Below are 23172 nucleotides of genomic sequence, written 5' to 3'. Positions count from 1 at the left end.
CCGCTTCTGCCTTTGCCTCTGTCTGCAGCCCTTGGCATATCTGGGTCAGTATTCGTTAATGACAAATGAACCCCGGGCATGGAAATCATGTGCAGGGCAATCTACCTTGATGGTACAAGAGCTAATGAGTCTAGACGGGATGGGTTGAATGAAAGCATAGATACCACTTTTCAGGAACTCCGGGACTCTGAGACAGATAGGTACACGTGGTTGGGAGGGAACGGGCAACCCCTAATTGTACAGAAACTTACATTGTATTCCTTGTCTTTTAGAGGCAAAGGAATAGTACTGCTTGGTACAAACAAAAATCCTGAATCAATTCTGCACGTACCAGATCTGCAATGGGGCACCTCTGAATCGATTGATTCCTACTGGCAATTTGGTGAATTTTCAGGGCCTCTACACCCTTGTAACTATACAAACTCTGACCCTGGTCATTGCTGAAGAAGACATGTCCGAGTTGTTCCAACATCAGCTACAGAGGAAAACAATTCCATTGCACCAGGCTCGAAAACTGCAGGTTATTTTTGCTGAGCTCAGTTCAACAGCATTACGGAACAATTCAGACTGTTTTTTGACACTCAAGTAGAAGCAGGAGGGTCCATACCCTTCTTCACCTTGCAGACAAAGGTGAACACCCCCTGGTTACAAATAACCAGAGGGGAAATGCTGAAGAAGATCAATGTCACTGTGCTCTGACTGAATGCTATGAAGAAAGAGCTCAGAGCCAACCCCCTTATGGTGATGCAACATTGGTATGTGTTGGACTTAATGACCGTGATGACGGGTCGGGTGTGTACCAAGATCAGTGCATCCTGCTGTAATTTTATCCCTGGAATTTATAAGGACAATGACACACTGGCTCTTGCCATCCAAGCACTGCATTGTCTACAAGCGGACATGAATTAGGAGAAAGGTGCCCCTGAGCAGAACTGATTTACAAACTTGTTTTCCTGGAACCCCCAATGGGTGACCAGACTGTGCTTGTCATTGCTTCCCATTTTTCTTTTAGTGCTATTTTTGTGGTTTCCTACAAGTGGGAGTTTTCTGCTGTAAAAGCACAGTCCTCAATTTAGGTTTAATGAAAGTAACTAGGGAAGTAGTAGTAGATACAGCAGAAAGACAGCAAACCTCAAATATGACACAATGTGACTATCATAAAGTATGGGATTAATAATATAGTTGAAAATTCAACTAGAGGGGGAATGTTAATATCGGACTATATGAAATCAATGTATGTCATGATGTATGTACATATAATGAACTTACATCTCCGTAGCTGAATTCAACCTAAATGATTTCCCCCTCAACCCCAAGTCAGAAATATGTGTTCAGGCAGGCCCTGCGACCTAGGCCTAAAGAATCTGTGTGACAGATCTCAGGTGGGGGGGATACGTAACCATTGAACAAATGCAAGAAAAGTAAAACCCATATCAATCCCACGCATAGGCTGCAACACCACAATGGTCTCAGGAGATTGGGCCCTAATAAACACATTTGGCTGGAGGGGCATGCATTCCCAAAACACCATAAAGTCAGATGTCACACTACGTTAGGAACACTCAACCAATCAGAACACTGTATGCATATTGGACACATTGATCACACAGTCCCCATGCCAGACATCTGGATAAGCATGCATTGGTCCCACATTTTGTTTACCGAAGGTCAATAACCCACCTCTATCAGATAACTAGATTTATAGCTTGGTGGCCAGACCCAAAATTCAGCATTCTAGGGAATGTACATTTGTTTTACAATGCTTCTTCTAATGTCTAGAAAGGTTGCCAAACCCAATGTGCTTTGATACAGTCTTCACACCCTGACTATGTTGCCTGATCTTCAGTTCAAAGGCATTTAAATAAACAAAATTTTCCATTTTTGTATAGTAAATTCATATTCAAACAACAACAGCTGCTTCAACTGTGCTCCATGAACTGATCTGCCTTTTACCTCAGCTGCTGGCTCTGGCAGCAGGCAATGTGACATCAGAACTTGACTTTAATAGCTTATACTAGTCAAGCTCTGACGTCTTTTCTTTATTATCGTCAACTGGGTGAGTAAAACGTGGCCAATTATAAAGAAATCAGGGCCGGACTAGCCGTAGGGGGCACCAGGCGTTTCCCCGGTAGGCCGCCATGGTGGGGGCCGGTTTTGTCCTCCTGGGGGCCGTTTTTGTTACCGGGGGTCGAGAAAATTGCCCCCCTGTAACAAAATCGGCCGAAACCGACCCTAGCAAACCTCTCTTCTGCACCCCCCTGACCCCCAGGGGGGCCCGGCCGGGCAGTTTGTCAGGGCCGGTTTTGGTTCCCAGTGAAAGAAAGCAGAACCTGCTGTTTATTCATGGATTACGGAATCTTATGTATCATATCAAGATATAATCCTGATTCCTATTGAATACAAAGGACTATAGGGACAAATGTCTACATTGTTTGGGAGGCAAACAAAATTACAGAAAATTGGTCAAAACCTAATGGACAAACTTAGAACTGAAGACGGCACTTTGATGTAAGAGGCTAAACCCTATAGGTAAGGTGTCCTATTTTAGGTTTAAACCTCTAATATTTGATAAACCTCACTAAATGGGAAATGATCCTTATTGGTGTAAACATATAAAGACTGATAGACACCTGCACAACCACAAAGTAAAAAGCAATTTAACCCCTTCAGTGCCCGCCCCTTTCCCCGCCCTGTGCCGGCCGTTACATTAGCGGGCGGGGTTTATGACGAGCTGGACTCGTCATGGGCACAGCGCAACCGCGGCCCATGACGAGTCCAGCTCGTCATGGGCACCGAAGAGGTTAAAGACAAGAAAGTGAGAGAGAATAAGTTCATGTTTTTTTCATTCTTAAGGGGCACAACTCAACTTTGTTAAAGGATTTAACAGCATTGTTTCTTTTTCTTTTTGTTTCCTCCAGTTTTGTGTGCTGGAATTACAGGTGCAGGGTTTAGAAGTAAGTTTTAGGTCTCATCTAATTCTTTTAAATCACTGTATAAAATTCTTGAACATAAATATTTTATTTGGTTGTTTGGCATTGTTTGATTCTTTCCCTGCTTGGTGAAATGGCTGGCTCATAAATACCTTGGCCGATATGTACTATCTAGGCCTGGGCAAAAATTTTGTTCCGTTCGCGGAAATTGCGATATTTTGACATTTTTGCGTTCCGCGGAGAGCGCGAAAATGTCAAAAATTCCGGTTTCCGCAGCTTGGCGATAATTTGTTTCTTGCTCGCGCTGTAAAATGATACATTCTCGCGCGCGCGCGATCGCCTTACCTGAATCCCTGCGTTCGCCGACAAGTTTTCTTGATCCGGTCGCGTTCTCCATGAGATGTTGTATTGTTTTTAGCCATTTGCGCTGTCTCGCGACAGTTCGCGCCCGCAGTGACGTCATGCGTCGCGCGATCACGTCTTTCTTCTCGCGATCATGCACCGCGAGAACAACTCAAAACAAGATGGCCGCGCCCGCAAGCAGCCACATGGGTAAGTTGGCGACCCGCAACCATGCAGAAAATCGCGCGAACATGCCGGAAAAAAACTTCCGCATCTTCGCGATATTTCTGCTTGTTTGCGATAATTTTAAACATTCTCGCGATAATTTGCGAAGGTTAATTCCGCAAATTCCGCCCACCCCTAGTACTATCAGAATTACCCCCAGACACAAAGGTGCCGATTACGAACCGGTAAAAACCGGGTACGAACCGTCGGTCGGAGCGTTTTCCCCGTCCGACTCGTACCCGGTCGGAAAACTTTACAAACATGGAATTACGATTCGCACGGAAACACCATTTCCGTACGAATCGTAAATAACACCGACCGACGAAAATATACATACGAATGTGATCCGGGAATGCTGCGACGTGACGTCGGGACGCTTTCAGGCAGCGTTTCACGACCCAGGAATTACGATTCGAACCGACAGCAGTCCGGACGGCAATATACTTCGCCGGAAAAGCGAAGTACGGCGCGAATCGACCCGAGTAGGTGGCCCGGTACGCACCGTACCCCCCCCAGCCCCCGTACGTACGCGCCGACCCCCCCCAGCCCCCGTACGTACGCGCCAAACCCCCCCCCCCCGCCCCCGTACGTATGCGCCGAACCCCCCCCAGCCCCCGTACGTACGCGCCGAACCCCCCCCAGCCCCCGTACGTACGCGCCGAACCCCCCAGCCCCCGTACGTACACGCCGAACCCCCGTGTATGTACACCCGTGTACGTTCGAGTCGAACCCCCCGTGTACGTTCGAGTCGAACCTCCCCGTGTACGTTCACGGGTGGGGGTACGACTCGAACGTACACGGGTGTACATACACGGGGGGGTTTGACTCGAACGTACACGGGGGGGGTTCGACTCGAACATACACGGGGGGTTCGACTCGAACGTACACGGGGGGTTCGACTCGAACGTACACGGGGGGTTCGACTCAAACGTACACGGGGGGGGTTCGACTCGAACGTACACGGGGGGTTCGACTCGAACGTACACGGGGGTTCGACTCGAACGTACACGGGGGGGTTCGACTCGAACGTACACGGGGGATTCGACTCAAACGTACATGGGGGGTTCGACTCGAACGTACATGGGTGTACATACACGGGGTTTCGGCGCGTACGTACGGGGGCTGGGGGGGGTTCGGCGCGTACGTACGGGGGCTGGGGGGGGTTCGGCGCGTACATACGGGGGCTGGGGGGGGTTCGGCGCGTATGTACGGGGGCTGGGGGGGGTTCGGCGCGTACGTACGGGGGCTGGGGGGGGCGGCGCGTACGTACGGGGCTGGGGGGGTCAGCGCGTATGCGGGCACGTCTCCATGGTTGCTATGGGAGTTCGGTGCGGACGGTGTTTTTTCCATCCGGTTGTTACATCGGACGCACGGGATGGATCGTGATTCCGCGGTCGGACTTCACTTTTCACATTTGTACGGTAAATCGTCCGAGGACGTGTCGGACACATTTTCCGACCCGAGGACGTGTGGGGAATAATTCCCAATGCGATTCGTATGGACTTTTTACCATGCGAATTGTGATTGCCAGTTCGTACGGCACTTGTACGATTCGTACGGTAAAAAGACCGGATACGAGTCGTACGGGGAAATTTTTTACCGGATCGTAATTGGCACCAAAATTGGTAAAACCCTTTGGTACATGAACACTCTTTACCAACATGTCACTATTGATAGCAGGTCAACTGTCAAGCACCCCAGGCCCAAAATATTCAATGCAAGGTATAGGTACAATTACCTGTGAAAAATACTGTCACCCTGCACATGGGATTGCAGTGAAAATATGACACAAGACTTGCATACCAACAAAATTCATAGCTGCTAGGTGTGCTATTGTCCAGCTAATCCTGTTTTTTCATCTAATTGCATTTTACTTCTGGAGTTTTTGAGCCCATAGTTACAATGTTAACAGCAACATTGCAAGTCCCAGAATACAATGGAATGTTTGTTTAAAGGTCACGATTTACGTAAAGTGAGATATTTGTCATGGGGACATTTGTAAGCTATGAATGTACTCAAAACCGGAACACCACTTTAATATATTCAAGTGAGGAGAAGTGCTGAGCATGCGTAAAGCATCAAGCTTTACATGCCTAAAATGCAGGGCTACGAATTATTCTTGTGTATTTCAAAATGCTATAGGTTTCGCAAGGTATTATGATGTTGGCAGAGATGGCCACCCGTACAATGATGTAAAATTCAGTAAGGAGTAGGTCAATGACTCACAACTGTGCCCGTAAAGTTGTTTTTTAAAATATTTGAATATCGAATTCTTACTTTTTAATCTATTTATAGTCCTGTAAACCAAACAGTCTTCAAAGAGTCATTGTAAGAGGTAATGAAATGTGAGTGAGGGTAATCAGATGTGAGTGTCAGTGAGAGTGCAATACACACACTCTCTATGCTTAAGCCAGTTTATAATAGGACTAACTTGTTTTTTACCAAGAGCAATCTTACAAGTGAAATGAAAACTGATGGAATGCACATGTAGTTGATTAAAAACCAGTACTGTCTGAATAACTGATATGATACTTTAAATTTATTTACAGGGTCTTCTTTTTAGAATTCCTTCGAACCTAGAGATATATTCGGTATATATATGCTGTGCTTGGCAATGCTCCGGGCACCTTATCTGTCAGCTGTCATGTGTACAATACACCAGGATGCAACTGCTTGTGCAGCAGGAACGGCAGTGTTTGTGGAAGGGGGGAGGCTGGATTTAGGCTTGTACTATTATTTGCCCAGGTTAGGCCCATGTAGTGAAGCTGCTCATTTTTTACATTGTCCTCCTTTTCACAATAATATTTCTGCTGTAACCTTTTGCACATATTTGTATGTGTGACAATGTTGGATTAGTTTCACATTATCACAATGCCTCAAACATCATGTACAAGGCCTTTTTACGCACAGATTACAAAGGTCATTCTATTTTCATCCACGGGTTGACAGGGCTATTTACATATCCATAACATTGCTAATCGATATTTACAACACAAGTATGAATGAATGAATGAATGAAAAACAATTTATAACGCTCAGACTAAGCCCAAAGGCATCAAGGCGCCAGAATGCTTTCTGTTATAAATGTTGAGCATCCCGAAAGATTGGGAGAGGAGGCACTTCATCTGACACCGAGGGTCCCTGCATGCTGAGACTTCACCATGCAGCAGTCTGACATCTCCATGAGGGGTGTCCAGTTCGTGACCAAGACAGGGTACTAAATTCTCTCCCACCAAGTAACGTGGTTATATTGTCCCTTGGGAGGATTCTCAACTTCACACCTACATACACTCAAGGTACACGGTGAGTGGGGTTTGTCAAGAAGGAGTACACCTGATTACTACCTTGTATTATATGACTGCATACATAGACTGTTTTAAAACCATGGTAGAATAATATATGCTATTTACTCTTTTGGTGCTTGTAATCACTTATATATGCTTCTGTCTACTGATTATACAAGAATAACGTTTGTTCAATAAATATATTGAAAACGTCCCACTGTGTATTCTCTGTATATTTCTCTGAGCACAAGTAACCATGAGTGACTAAGCGAAATGTCCTGATCTGTTTCCATGATCCCTGAGAGGTTCGGGGTTATCATGTTCAATGGTTGCCCAAGACCATTTGCTCCCTGGTAAGGTTAGGGGGTCTTAGAGTGGAACGGTGAGCTAGCTGGTCTCTAGGCCAACATATCCTGCGGAGGTGCCATAATCAGGCTGGGCACCTCACCCAACGTTTATGTTGTCTAACAAATGCCCATATCCTACGGGTTTGTGAAAACTACATGCCAGTACCTTATATTTCCCTCACCTCTGTGGCACTGCTATTTCTTCAACTGTAAGCACCACCAGACATCTAAACCACCCCTGTGCCCAACAGTCGAAATAAACATTTTTATACTTTACAAACCGTAGCCCCCGGCAATGCTGGAGAGAAACCTAACTGAGAACACCTCAATAAGTATATAGGAGACCATGTAGAACTTGAATTTAGGCAACACAAACTTACCCCAAACATATGCAGTTCTGTCCACGAGTTGAGATTGTTTTGTAATATCTTTCTTTCGCTGTTATAGCAATATATGTTTTGGTAACTCAACCTCTTTGTGTTTAGTTAAACTGGCTGCTTTTAAGGCCTTTGCATTTTTCTAGTCAATCAATATTTCTCACAACTACTATAATACTACTATACTTTCAACTGTCCATAAACATTCAAAATACTCACATTGTCATGGCTCAGCAACACCCCTTTTGGTTGTCCTGTGGTCCCAGAAGTGTAGACCATAGTACAGCACTTGTTGGCCTTCAGGGATCTGATGATTTCATCCAATTTAGAATCAGATATGTCTCTTCCCAGCTGCATAAATTCCTTCCACTATAGACAGAAATATTTTTGAGAAATATAAAAGCTACAGATTGTCACTGTATGAGACATGTACTCCCAAGTTTTCTTCAACTGAGAAGACAGCAATTGATTATGCAATCATGGAAGCAGATCACCTTGCCAAATGCCATCCATATGTATCATAGGAAGTTGCCATAGTCTCTAAAGCCTTCATTTTGCAGCGGGGCTACTACACAAGGACACCAATCCATCAGAGCAATGCTCCTTGCATTAGCTTACCATTGCTCCCCATCTAAGATCACCAACAGCAGATACTTTTGATTAAAATATTTTCACTTCATGTTCTTTTTCTATTTACAATGCTTTAGACAGTGTTTTGCAAATGTATCCTGTATTTTTAATGCTGGTAATTTCTTATCTTTTTGCCTCTTACTTTTCGCCCCTTTCATATTTTCCATTGTTTAGCCTGCTTAGGATCATATTTTCTGTCTCTTATTGTTTTCAAATAGGTTCAAGGTAATTATAAATGAGAAAACAAGCACCACTTTATTTCTTCTGCTGTCTAGCCACATTCACTCTAATTCTCCTGTGGGTATTTTAATGCTCTGCTTTAGGGGATCCTTTTTTTAGGCTTTTCTAGCTTTTTTTGTAGCATCATTGGCTGGTAAACTGCATTCTGAAAATGGTCTCCTAGTCATTGGGAGTGTTCTCTGGCCTTTCAGGTGACCTCAAACTCTTAATTCCTTTGTGTTTGCCGCCTTCTGTTGTTTTATTTAATTATCTGTAAACTTATAAGATTACTTGCAATGTTTAAATCACTGAAGAGACACAGTTAGTTTGGGATCAGGTCACAATCCCACTGTGTGAAGCACCTTTTTTGGGTGGTTGCCCCCTAGTTTTGTGGAATGATGCTGTTGGCTGCTTGCCTTCAGTCAATGGAACACTGCTTACCAGACCCCAGTACATGTGATCTAAAAGCAAATGAATGTTGAATTCGCTAACACCTAATTATAATATTTTACTTTCTTATAAATTCATAGCGTATGGTGCCCAGAATATACCCATGGAATGACCAGTCAAATGTCACCATAGGACTAGAGCACTATTGTGGCATACAGTAGTGTGACCAGGCACACAGGACTCAAAGCCAGATACCTGTAACCAGGCAGTTGCAGTTTAAACATTAAGCGTAACCTGTAAGCAAAAAAAAAAGCTTTTGTCAGGATAAAATCTTCCTTTCAAATATCAGTATAAGTCACCCCAATTTAGGCTGTGTATCCTATAAATGTAGAAATATATAGTCAACATATTCTTATAGTGACCACATCCAAAAGCTTTTTTCACCGTAGGAAGGCTGGATGGCGCATTGAGATACACAGGGAAGCAATAATAAATATTAACTATGTTGTTCTAGGCTAGGAAGCAGCTGCAAACATTATTCAAAACACATCCAAATATTTATTAAAAGCCAAGCTCAAAAGTAAAATTGGATTTGAATAAATATTAAGAAAAAATTACTTTTAAAAAGTTACCATTTTTCTGCCTGAAGCTCCAAAAGATTAAGGGCCTGATTACGAGTCTGGCAGACCCAAGACATCTAGACTTACAGTGGTGAGGCATTGATGGTCCAAACAGTGCCACACTGGCAGTACGACATGGCTATTTTTACTTGGGCAGTAAGACCACCCTTGCTGCACCGCAACCGCCAGCGATCAGAGAGAACCCTGGTGCTGGTGCAACGGTATTGAGGCTGCAATATGCTTGGGAGGCCCTCCGCAGTCCCGTTAAGCATATCAAGAGTTTTCTCTCCATCGCGGTTTTCATGGTGGTTCCTCCTCAATGAAACTGCGGCAGGGAAGAAAGAAAGGGTGCACCAGGGAAATCCCCCTTTGCCTCAGGCCATGGGGTACATGCATGAGGCACATGCTGTGCCCCTCTGCGTGCATGCACCCGAGTGCCTGCACAGAATGACTGCACCAGTCCATGCCGTATAGGCACTGCCTTTGAAGCTCCCATTGCGGTGCGATCATAGGTACTTTTGTGGGAAACCAAAGAATCGCTTGCCAGTGACTTAAAAAGTAATAATCTGACAGGCGAAAGCAGCCCCTAGAATGAGTTTGTAGTGACAAAGGAATGAACTGCTCATTACCCTGGCCAAACCTCTTGATAAGAAGAGAAGGGTTTCTCAATCTTGGATTTTGTAAATGATGGGCACTGAGGTATTGTTTGCAGTAAGAATCTGCTTCAAATTTGGGTAGGGCTACTCCTGTAAACCTTTTCCTTATTGATTAGGCAGGTACCAGAAGTCATCCCCATCCTCAATTGTGTTCCAGACATCCCTTTTGGCATCCCCTTGCACACTCCTCAGAACACTACAGGACTTGTGATAGAACAGAAGAAGAAATGAACCTGCTGTGTGGGACATGTAAGGAGACCTTAACGGCTAGTCGTACCCCAATTGTAACCAGCACAAACAAAGGGACTCTAAGGGTCAGTTGGCAGACTTCCAATGTAAGTTATGGACACACAAAATCTGCAATAAGCCTTTTCTGGAACAGCCCAGCTTACTAGTGCAAGTTGGGCCCGACTTAAACTGTTTTGGTGGCCTCTCATGGAGCGAGTTATGATCCCAAGTGCTGTTTCTGAGGACCTGGGCCCTTGGTTATTTTCTCGTAATAACCCTGAAATCCTAGACTTCAGGACCTCCAGAGCACCAGGACAAACTTGCCAAACTGACCCGCCCATGGCATTTTGCCACTGGTCTGCAAAAACAGGACCTGCCCGCTTGGAGTGTCTCTGCAGCAGCAAAATTAATTCAGAAAGACCTTGTCTAAAAGGTATCCGGACTCATAGAACTCTTGTCAGACATAGGCCATAGCATTGCCATGACGGAGAAGTTTGCGATATGAAAAAAGAGTTTAAGGGCCCGATTGATATATCTGTGGTGGCCCGCCGTTCTGCCATGAGGACAGGTCCATAACTGACAGACCACCCGCCTAATTTATAAAGCACCACTAAGCAGGTAGTCATTTATAAAGGCAATTCCTGTAAATGTAGTTTACTCTTTACTACAGGGCTGCATCAAAAGGACGCAGCCCCGTAGCAAAGTTTTGTTTTGTTTTTTGCTTTTGAAAAAGAATATCCCAAATGGGACTTTCTTGTTTAAAAGAAAAAATGTAATACTCGCCTCACCATGCAAGTTTTGTCCCCTGGTGGGGAGAGCACTATAACAATGTTATTGTTCCTAAAGATCAGTAAATATTTACTAAATGTGCTCCTTCCAAATTGGGCAGGCGGAAATGTACTCATCTCTCCAATGGCCCTTACTCCCTAGGACCAGCACAGCAATGTCCTCATGGTCGAGATAGAGTAGCTGTGATACGAATCCGAAGGTCCACCTTCATTTAAATTGGGCATACTCCATCACTGTTGTGAGGAAGTATACATACCACTAATATATACATCGAGCCCTAAGTCTAACCACAGAAATATTGATTTGGAGAAAGTGCCAGCCAGAGAGAGGACTTTTGTGGGCAGAAACTTGAGCTCTTTCTGCCATAATCAACTGCTTTACCGGGAACTAGTTCAATGCCTATCTAATGGTGTTGCGCCCTCCTCTGATATAGCTTGCTGCCTTGTCCCACTGACAGATTTTTTTGACCTCCAGAAAAAAAGACTAAGGGACAGATGGAGTAATCTCCTTTGACTGGGCAGAGTACTTAATGTAAGCCAGGCAGAGTCTACTGTACCCATTAATCCCAGAAATGAACACCAAACTGGTGGGCAATTCGAAAGCATTAGCAGGAACTGCCATCGCAATGGATTCGGTCAATGAAGTTTCCAGTTTGGTGCAGGGCTCCGTCAACATGATGGAGCTGTGCACCAAACTGTTTTATTTCCAAAAAGAACTCCCATGGCCAGGATTAACGTGTCGGTGACGGGCGGTGAAAACTGACCTCTAATCCCACCGATTGAAATTAGATAGACAGAATTAGAGGTCTGTCTCTGATGCCCTTCCTCTGCACGGCCATTGGACGGGTTTAATCATGGCAGAGAGTGAGTAGTCTATTCAGTGAATAAACCTAAGCTCCACACTCGAACCAATATCAATTGGTGGTACAGATGTAAATCAGCCCTTAATCACAAGGTAAAATATCGAACTGGGCTTCTTCGTGGTCAGATTGAATTCGCACCTAGGTCCCAGACTACCTCCACCAGTGACTACCATTGGTGCGTTGCCCTTTATGATGCTATTGATTTTGAGTACCTTATATAATTTTCCAACAACAGAACTTGTTAAAATGTTTTGCAAACATTGTATAGTACCTAGCCGAAGGACTGTAGATTAACCTGAGGCTTTCCTTCTTCCCCTCCCAGTGCTGAGACATTTATTTGATGTCTGAGGCACTTTTTCTTCAAGCCTTCAAAACTTTTTTTTTCCACAAAAGATATCCCAGACAAATTCCCATCCTTTTTTCCATATGTTGGGGATTCACAAGATGGCCAGAGTTTGTTGATTCCATTAGAGATAAGAAAATAGTCAAAATATAACAAACTTTTTTTTGTCCAGCAAAAAAGTGTTGTGCAAGAAAAATATGTTTTTCAAATTTGATTGAAAAAAGGCAAGCTTTTGTTAGGTCTCCATCTTGCCAGATTAAGGGAACAAACAAAATTCTATTATTTTACCACAGTTTTCGCATTACCCACGTTCTCTTTATTTTAATGCTTTCCACCCACCTAGAGTTTGTGGAGCAAGCCCATTTAAAACTAATCAGTGATCCCAGAGAACAACACACTTCTGAAAAATAAACAAATGCAACATTTTTAAAGCGGTCATTTGTGCAGATCACATATCCTTTTCCCAAAGAAACTTAACATTGAAATACAAAAAGCATGACAATATATGTGAAAAATAAAAAAGATGACAATGTTTAAATCTATAATTTTTTGTCTCAATAGGCAATTTACAAAAGTAATTTATTGTTGCATCCATCAGACCCTTTTGGAGACTTGGATATTGGTTGTTGTTGTTTGTCCAAAAAAGGGATATCCAGAGCCAATAACTGAGCTACAGCCTATAAGGATACCACACAGCAATACATATGGTAAAATCTAATGGATGAAAGATGAGTCTAACAGAAAAGTATGTATCTTTTAATTGTGCCTAAGATAGACTCTGCAATAATGATCATTTGTACAACTATCATCTGACACAGAGAGCAATATTTGCAATGTGTCATTTTTCATGCACGCCAAATAAAACTTACTAACCAGATATTCACTCAAAAGCTAGACACCCAGGATAGTCCAGGGTGGTGTATTGTGTGGATTCCACTACGTTTCTTATACAGGATGCCATGTAAACATTGAGCCCTTGTCTACATTCTCACATCCTCTTCATATATCTGTGAGGGAAAAGTCTGGAATGGTTCTCACATTTCTCATGAAAACTGTATCCCGCTTGTGTATTGGCCTATAACTCTGGACAGTATAGGCTTCAAAATGCCATGAGCTGATATCATGCTTTAGCCGTGAAAACTGGACCAGTTTGGCAAGACACTCAGACTCCAGTGTTGTGTGCTTTTTTTGCCCTGAATGCTGTACAAACCTCAATCTTTTGGTTAAGTCACACCTTTTCCTCACAATAATATGAGGGAAGATTACAGAATCTGCAGGGATCCACAAAATTCCTATCAACCAGCCTTTCCACAATTCTCCGGATAAAAAAGGTACCCCACATGTGTGAATAGGCCTTTCGGCCACAAAACCCTAGGCCCTAAATGTAACATGGGAATATCAATGTTTTGTCATTACAATTGTCCCATTTGGGTGATTTTTCTACTTGTGTATTTGGGCTTTAGCTCAGCCGCACCCCAGGAAAGTTTACTGAACTTACTAAACTTGAAAATTAGAGAGTCGAGGGCAGTGTAACTTGCAAGAATCCATCAAGATTTCATACCCATGATGCCCTGCAAATCTAAAACTTTGGCTATAATCATAAGCTCTTCTCACATTTCTATAAGGGAAAGCTCAGAAATATGGAGGAATCCACAAAATTCCTTCCATCCAGTAATTCAACAATTCTTCTTATAAAAAGGTACCCTACCTGTGGGTGCTAGGCTAACAGTCTGGGCCAATGGCCTGAAGTACGATAGTCAGCAAAACACACATTTTCCCCATGATAATTGACCTGCTTTTGTGATGTGGGTAGCTGGGGAAATTAGTCTCGGGTTTGACCGACATCCTGGGAAACCTACTAAACTAGTACATTCATAAAAAACTAGACACCCAGGAGAGCCCTGGGTGATGTCACTTGCATGGGCCGAAAATGTTTTCCTACAAAGACTTCCCTGCAAACTTAAAACTTTGGCTAAAATCATGTATATTCCTCACATTTCGGTAAGGGAAGTTCAGAAATCTGCAGAGCACCACAAAATGATCCTTCAGAAAAAAAATCATTCTTGTGTGAGCAGAATGAGAAGGACAAAATGTTCATGTCCTCCCATTCCAGAAGTAATGTGGAGAATGTAAACACCTTGACCTTAGAGTTCAAGAGATTAAGTAGAGCGATGTGTTTACAATTCTTTATCCTCTAATTGAGACATATTTGATGGTGAATCCCCTACAAGTCTCACTCTTTGTGATATAATGGTTCTCCACAACCAGTTTTGTGAAGTGTGCCACAATTCCACATTCTCTACATATTTTCCCTCACACCCAGGATATCAGAGGCTACCAATGACCAATTTAAAAAAAAAAAAACAATTAAAAATAACTAAAATACAATAGTGTGGCTACCAGCTCAGTTTAACCTTTAGTGTGTTAAGTAGCTATTGTTTTGGTAATGTGTTTGATATTGTCCTTTCCATCAATATTGATTGTTTATGCTCTAGATGTATGAACTATTACTATGTTTGCAACAAATACAATGGGCCTGTTATGCTTCACTGTCAATCAATCAATCAATCAGGGGTTTATAAAGTGTGCTACTCACCCATGAGGGTCTCAAGGTGCTGGGGGGTGCAGCTCTGGATCAGTCGGAGAGCAAGGTCTTGAGGCTCTTCTTGAATGTGTGCAGAGTGGGGGATCGTCTGATGTTGACTGGGAGCTCATTCCAGGTCTTTACTGCGATGTAGGAGAAGGCTCTTCCTCCTGCTCTGGTCCTGCAGATGTTTGGGGTTTCTGCCAGGGTGAGGTCGGCGGAGCGGAGGTTCCTTCTGGGTACGTGGAAGGAGACTCTTTCATAGAGGTATTTGGGTCCGATGTTGTGGAAGGATTTGTAGGCGTGGGTGAGTAGCATTAAGGTAACTCTCTTCTCGATGGGGAGCCAGTAGAGGTCTTGTAGGTGCTGGGTCATGTGCTCGTGTTGTGAGGTTCCAAGGAACAGTCTGGTTGAGGTGTTCTGGATGGTTTGAAACTTGTGTAGCAGGGTTTTGTGTAGGTCCGGTGTAGAGGGCGTTGCCGTAGTCCAGTTTGCTGGTTATGAGTGTGTGGGTCATGGTCTTTCTGCATTCTGGGGGATCCACTTGAAGGTCTTGCAGAGGATGCAGAGGGAGTTTAAGCAGGTGGAGGTGATGGGGTTGACCTGGTGGGTCAAGGTGAGAGAGGAGTCTAGAATGATGCCGAGGTTCTGGGCATGGTCTGTCGGGGTGGGTGGGTTTCTGAGGGCAGTGGGCCACCAAGAGCTTTCCTCACGCAGTGGGGGAGGGTCTGTGGATGAGAACCTCTGTCTTCTCTGAGTTCAGTTTTAGGCAGCTGTCTCTTATCCAGGCTGTGATGTATTTCCTTCCTTTTTGGAAGCTGAGTCTGGTGTCTATGGGGTTCTTTGTGAGAGAGAGGATGAGCTGGGTGTCGTCGGCGTAAGATACTATGTTGAGCCCATACTGTCTGACGATAGCGGCGAGGGGGGCCATGTAGATGTTGAAGAGCATTGGGCTGAGTGAAGATCTTTGGGGTACTCCACAGTTGATCTCTGTAGGTTCAGAGAGGAAGGGAGGGAGTCTGATCCTTTGGGTTCTGCTGGAGAGAAAGGAGCGGATTCAGTCAAGAGCAGTTCCTGTTATACCGGCGTCGTGGAGTCTGGCTGCGAGAGTGTGGTGTGAGATGGTGTTGAAGGCTGCTGAGAGGTCTTGTAGGATGAGGGCCGCAGTGTGGCCCTGGTTGAGTAGCATGTGGATGTCATCAGTGGCAGCGAGGAGGGCGGTTTCAGTGCTGTGGTTGCTGAAATATCCAGACTGGGAGAAGTTGTGGATGGCGTTCTCTTCGATTAAGGTGGTCATCTGGGCATTGATGAATCTCTTGGTGACTTTGGCTGCAAAGAGAAGAAGAGAGATGGGTCGGTAGTTTTTCAGGTCCGTCGGGTCCGTTTAGGGTTTCTTGAGGAGGGGCTTGACCTCTGCCCGCTTCCAGTCATCGGGGAAGGTGCCAGATTCAAGGGAGGCGTTGATGGTCCGGCCTAGTTTGCGTGCAATGGTGGTGGTGGCTCTTTGGTAGCTGTGAGGAGAGCAGGGGTTAGTGGGGGCTCCTTACATGGGTGTTCTTCATGGCCATCGCGGTATGTTCAGTGGTGGCAGGTTTCCAGGTGGTGATGGTCTGCTGGTTGTCGGTGGTGGAGAGGGGGATGGTGTCAGGAGTCTGTTCACTGAAGTTGTCATAGAGTGCCTTGATTTTCAGGTAGAAGTAGGAGCTGAGCTTGTTGCAGAGGTCCTGAGATGGTGAGACATCCGTGGCTTCGCTGGGGGGTTTGGTGACCTGCTGTATGACATTGAAGAGTTATTTTGCGTTAGTAGCGTTGGTGTGTATTCTTTTCTTGTCTGTTTGGTGGCTCTTATGCGCTGTTGGTATTCATTCATGGCGTTACTGTAGTTGTTCTTGTCTTCAGTGGTTTTATTGTTCTGCCACAGTTTCTCGAGGCGTTTGCAGGAGCACCTGGCTTCTTGGAGGTCGGTGGTGAACCAGGCAGCCTTCAGGAGGCATTGTTTGATGGGGTGGCGGTTGGGTGCGAGCTTGTCAGCGCAGCCGGCGTTCTAGCAGTGTAGGTCTTTGGCTGCAAAGTTGGCGTTGGTCATGGTGGAGAGGGGTCATGGAGGAGGGTGGTGTTGAGGTGTTCCTCTGTGATCTTCCTCCAGTTCCTTCGTGGTGGGCATGGGGCAGGTTTGGGTGTGGTGGTGGTGGTGGTGAAGGTGAAGTGTACACAGTGGTGGTCTGTTCAGAGTGGCTGCATGGTGTGGCTGAAGTGGATGTTTGTCCTTCCTGTGAAGATGGGGTCAAGGGTGTGTCTGGCTCAGTGGGTGGGGTGGTGGCGAGTTGCCTCAGTCTGAGGTTGGCAAGGTTGGCAAGGAGGGTGGTGGAGTCGGGGTCACTGAGGTTATCGAGGTGGAAGTTCAGGTCTCCGATGAGAATGTAGTCCATGGAGGTGATGGTGTGGGGAGCAACAAGGAAGGCAATGGTGATGGCTGAAGATGCACGAGGGCCGGGGATCTGTAGATGACAGTCCCGCGCATCATGGTTCGGTGGCTGGTTTGGATCTGGAAGCGGAGGTACTCTGTGTTGGAGATGGGTCTCTCGTGCTGAAGGTGGAGTGTTGGAGGGAGCTGTGCGATTGCGAGTCCTCCTCCTGGGCGGTGGAGGTGGTCCTTTCTTTGGATCTTGTATCTGTCGGGGATGATGGTGGCGATGTCGGGGGCGGAGGTGGCGTTAGTCCATGTTTCCGTGAAGAAGGCGACGTCTGGCGAGAGGGTGTCCAGCAGGTCCCAGGTTTCCATGGCGTGTCTGTGGAGGGAGCACACATTGAGGAGGATGCACGACTGGGCTTCAGTGGTGCGGGAGTCCGGCGTGGATCCAGTGGTCATGGGGGCTGTTGATGATGAAGGATTGTTGGCAGTGTCAGCAGGAGACCTTGCTGTATGTGTTGTTTGGCGTAGATCTCTGGCAGTTATTTCTTACGGGGTTGAGTGCGAGGAAGCCAGCAGAGTTGTAGCGGTGTGGGGTTGTACAACAAGGGTTCCTGGTGCTGGCTGGGGTCGGGTCACGGATGGGCGCAGACGGGCTTGCCTTTGGCTGCCATTAAGTAGGGGAGAGGAGGGAAGTGCAGCTGGGAGGCGGGAAGCGAGAACTGGCAGTGGGGAGGGGCCACGGGGGCAGCTGCAGCAGGAAGGGCACAGAGACAGAAAACGGGCACAAGAGAGACAGAAGAACAGAAAAAGGCACAAGGCAGACACAGACACAAGAGAGACAGAAAGAACAGAAAGGGGCACAAAGCCAGACATGGGTGCAAGAGAGATTGAAAAAACACGATAAAACGGCAGGGTGGGACAAAGACAGACACAGCCACAGAGAAATAGAACAGCAAAGTGGCACATAGACAGACAGAGACAACAGCGGCTAGCAGAAGAACAAGGCTCTCCCACTGGACCACCAGGGATGAGGCGCAGGCAGGTTCCTGTGGGTGGAGAAGGACCTCAACACCTACCTGGGCAGCAGCACCCAGAGCACAGTGCTAGAACAGTGGCACTTGATAGCAGAGCTGCGGCGGGAGAGCAGGTCTCTGACCAGGAGGTTAGGGGTCTTGCTCGCACTCTCTCGCAGTGGCTGCCATTAAGTAGGGGAGGGGGAGGGAAGCGCAGCTGGGAGGTGGGAAGGGGGAACCGGCAGGGGCCATGGAGGCAGCAGCGGCAGAAAGGGCACAGAGACAGAGAACGGGCACAAGAGACACAGAAGAACAGAAAAAGGCACATGGCAGACATGGGCACAAGAGAGACAGAAAGGGGAACAAAGACAGACGGGGCGCAAGAGAGACAGAAAAAACACAATACAGACAAACAGAACGGCAAAGTGGCACAAACACAGACAGAGACAACAGCGGCCAACAGAAGAGCAAGGCTCTCCCACTGGACCACCAGGTATGAGGCGCAGGCAGGAGCCTGCGGGTGGAGGAGGGCCTCAACACCTACCTGGGCAGCAGTGCCCAGAGCACACTGCTGGAGCGGTGGCACTTCATAGTAGAGCTGCGGGGGGAGAGCAGGTCTCTGACCAGTAGGTCAGGGGTCTTGGGGTCTTTGATTATTGTGTTGCTTTGTGCCTAGATTCATAAGACACCTACATATCAGATAAGCCTTGGACAGCTGTCAGATCAACACAGAGTCAAGGATGTTAAAAGAAATAACACTTTGTCTTGCCGAATTGTTCTCTTGAATACTGATGTCTAGGAGCCCTTGGGAAAGCATCATTTAGTACCTGAGGTTCATTAGCACCTGCATCCCCAGCTTCGTTGAACCCAGCTTTACGTGTAGCTGAATGTTATTCGAATGTGATTCAGAACACTGAACTACTCATTGGGCTGGAGCGAAGCACTGAAGCATGTGCTTATAATCATTTACTATTACTTAAGTGGCATGGGTAGATTACTTCTTTTTATTAGTATCATCACATTGCATAATTGATTGATTGATTTTCAATTTATAAAGGGCATCATTTACCCAAAGGAATCAAGGCGCTGTTGTCATGACCATACGATATTGCGCAATCAGATCAAATTCATTCTGGGGAAAGCTGCCTAAATAATGTAGAGTCAGGACTTAAGAGCCTTTCTAAAGGGCAGATGTTTGATAGTGGAAGTCAGACACTGAGGAAGCAAATTCCAAAGTCTGGATGCTGTGACTGTTAAGGCTCTGTCTCCTTATCTCTTCCTTCAAACCCTAGGTACAAAGACCAGGTTGTGGTTGACAGAGCGGAGGTTTCTACGTGGAATATACTGATGAAACATAAGTTTAATCCCAGCAGGGCCAGGAAGGTGAAAAGCCTTATGAAAAATGGAGATGTATTTAAACAGAAGGTACTTCCTGATAGGGAGCCAAAGCAGCTCACCCAGCCCTGCAACAGCTGACTGGCACTTATGAATGGCAAGAATGGCTATACTGAGTGCATTCTATTCCACCTGAGGTTTTGCCTCAGTGCTGATGTTCTAACCCACGTACAGGGAGTTACAGTAATCTAGTCTAACCATGACAAAGAACAGGGCAACCTGCTTTCATGCTTAAAGGGTGTTGATAGGAAACATCTTTTTTGACTTCCTTATAAACCCAAAGCAGGTAGCAACTCTGCGATTGGCTTGTCCATTCAGAGGCAGCTCAGTGTCTAAGATTACGCCAAGATTTTTAGCGTTCTTAGCTGAAATCCGGGAGGGTACCTATGGGGTTCGGCCACCAGTTACCATTCCAGATTGTGGTGTGCATCCTAAAAAACAGCACCCGTTTTCTCCCTATTCAGTCTGAGGAAATTCTTTTCCATCCAGTGTGCGACTGCCAACTTGCATTAAGAAAAATGATCTGCAGTAGCAGTGGAGTTGCTATCATCAGTGTAGGCCCAGCAGCAAGAAAGCCTCCTGGTTCAACGACGACCTCAAAAACTTCAAGAAGAACTGCCGTACCTTCGAGAAAGCCTGGCGAAAAAACCCGACTACAGTCAACATGACCGCCCTCAAGCACGCCTCCCACAAACACCACCAGCTGATCCACACCACCAAGAGGACAGCATTCAAGGAACGACTAGACAACAACGCACACAACAGCAAGGAACACTTCAGCATCGTCAAAGAGCTCTCCAACCCCAGCGCCGGAAACAACGACATCACTCCCTCACAAGACCTCTGCGACTCACTCGCCTCGTTCTTTCACAGCAAGATCGCCGAAATACACAACAGCTTCAGCGCACAGACCACGCACCCAACCACCGAACCAACGACCCCCACCACCACCCTCCATGCCTGGACACCGGTCAGCACCGAAGACACCATCCACACGATGAACACCATCCACTCCGGATCACCAACCGACCCATGCCCCCACCAAGTCTTCAACAAGGCCGACTCCGTCATTGCACCCCAACTCCGGGACATCATCAACTGCTCCTTCAACACCGCCATCTTTCTGGAGAGCTGGAAGCACGGCGAGCTCAGCGCCCTCCTGAAGAAGCCATCAGCAGACCCCTCCGACCTCAAGAACTACCGGCCCATCTCGCTCCTGCCTTTTCCTGCCAAAGTCATCGAGAAGACCGTCAACAGACAGCTTGCCACCTTCCTCGAGACAAACGGATCCCTCGACCACTCGCAGTCCGGCTTCCGAGCCAACCACAGCACCGAGACCGCCCTCATCGCAGCCACTGACAACATCCGAGCCCTGCTCGACAATGGGGAAACAGTGGCCCTCATCCTCCTGGACCTCTCCGCAGCGTTCGATACTGTCTGCCACCGCACCCTAGTACAGCACCTCAGCAACATCGGAATCCAAGAGAGGGCACTAGATTGGATCATCTCGTTCCTCGCCGGAAGACCCCAGAGAGTCCGCCTCCCCCCGTTCAGATCCGAGGCCACCGAAGTCATCTGCGGCGTCCCGCAAGGATCATCACTCAGCCCCACCCTCTTCAACGTCTACATGAGCCCCCTCGCAGCCATCGCACGCCAACACAACCTCAACATCATCTCCTACGCCGACGACACTCAGCTGATCCTCTCCCTCACCAATGACCCAGCGACCGCCAGAACCAACCTACACGAAGGGATTAAAGACGTAGCCGAGTGGATGATGAACAGCCGCCAGAAACTGAACTCAGACAAGACGGAAGTCCTCATCCTGGGATCATCACCCTCCACCTGGGACGACTCCTGGTGGCCCCCCTCCCTGGGCAGCGCACCCAAACCTACGGACCACGCACGCAACCTGGGCTTCATCCTGGACTCCTCCCTCTCAATGACCAGACAAGTCAACGCCGTCTCATCATCATGTTTCAACATCCTACGCATGCTCCGAAAGATCTTCCGATGGATCCCCACCGAAACCAGAAAGACGGTCACCCAGGCTCTCGTCACCAGCCGACTGGACTACGGAAACACCCTCTACACCGGAACCACAGCCAAACTACAGAAAAGACTCCAACGCATCCAGAACGCCTCTGCACGACTCATCCTTGACATCCCCTGACACAGCCACATTTCCCGACACCTGAGAGACCTGCACTGGCTCCCCATCAGCAAGAGAATCACGTTCCGACTCCTCACCCACGCACACAAGGCCCTCCACGACCTGGGCCCCAGATACCTCAACAACCGCCTGACCTTCTACACTCCCACACGCCAGCTACGATCGACCAGACACGCCCTCGCGGCCGTTCCACGCATCCGAAGAGCCACCATGGGAGGAAGATCCTTCTCCTACCTGGCAGACAAGACTTGGAACTCCCTCCCCATCCACCTCCGCCTGACCCAAGACCACCTCTCCTTCAGGAAGCAACTCAAGACCGGGTTGTTCGAGCAGTAGCGGACCCCCCTCCCCCCTCCCCCATGCGCCTTGAGACCCTTCGGGTGAGTAGCGCGCTTTACAAATGTCTTGATTGATTGATTGATTGATTGATTGATTATGATATTGCGTACATTCTTACAGGCATGAATGATGGCAGCAAGTGGGAACACATAAAAGTTTAAAAGACTAGGGCTCACAGATAGACCTGCATCACCCCACAGGACACAGAGAAAACATTAAAATGGAATTGACTGAGCAATATTCTCTGAGAGCGGTCATTGAGGAAAGAAGACAGTAGGGCCAATGCCTGCTCTGTAATGCCCAAATCTTGGAGGCACTGATTCAGCAACGATGGGAAGATGATGTCAAAGACTGTAGACAGGTCCAAAAGATCAAAGCAGGTCCCTGCCCCTGGTCCACTAATCTCCTAATTCGTTCCGTGGCCAAGACTAAAGCAGTTACGGTTCCATGATGTTTTCGGAACCCAATCTGAGATTTGACCAGCCATCCCTGCATCAGTCCTTAACTGACTTGTACTTGGGGATGTTCAGTGGTAAAAACATTAGTCATGTAGAACATATGCAACAATACTGCCTTGAAGCATCAGCATGAAATCCTGAGCCACCAATTCTCACATTTTCAAGCAGTAGTAGTTCTTTACTCCAGCAGTAGGTAACGCAACAATCAATTTTCTATGAAAAACAGACTGCGTTTAAAAAACAATATGCTTTATCAAAATGTGATCACACACTGGGTTGCTTGAGGTCCCCAGGCAGCCATCATTGCTGTGATGGCATCCCATTGTAAAGAGTCACTATTTGCAACCTAACTCATGAATATTGAAGAAGTGGATTGCGACTCACTGCAATGTGGAATTTTGTGAACTGAACTAATAAAACGTAGGTCACTTCAGAAAATTCAAAAGTGGATGTAAAAATACGGATTGCACATAGTGATCAGAATTTTGCAATCAGTGTTTAGTACATCAGGCCCAAACCTTATCTACCACAATAGTATATGGGAAGGTGGAGTTA

The 23172-nt window shown here is 46.6% G+C and overlaps 1 protein-coding gene across 1 annotated transcript in view; it reads right to left on the bottom strand.

The window, feature by feature from the left end:
- Positions 1 to 23172, bottom strand: part of LOC146863703 (long-chain-fatty-acid--CoA ligase ACSBG2-like) — a 456555-nt gene that overhangs the window by 238373 nt on the left and 195010 nt on the right. The window contains exon 6 of the mRNA XM_085627841.1: positions 7725 to 7874. Coding sequence (XP_085483967.1) covers positions 7725 to 7874 — 150 coding nt within the window. The remainder of the gene's footprint in view (positions 1 to 7724; positions 7875 to 23172) is intronic.

Source organism: Triturus cristatus, chromosome 2_1 (assembly GCF_964204655.1).
Source record: "Triturus cristatus chromosome 2_1, aTriCri1.1, whole genome shotgun sequence".
NCBI lineage: Eukaryota > Metazoa > Chordata > Amphibia > Caudata > Salamandridae > Triturus > Triturus cristatus.
Note: the sequence above shows the minus strand (reverse complement) of the source record. Positions and strands in the feature narration are given on the sequence as shown.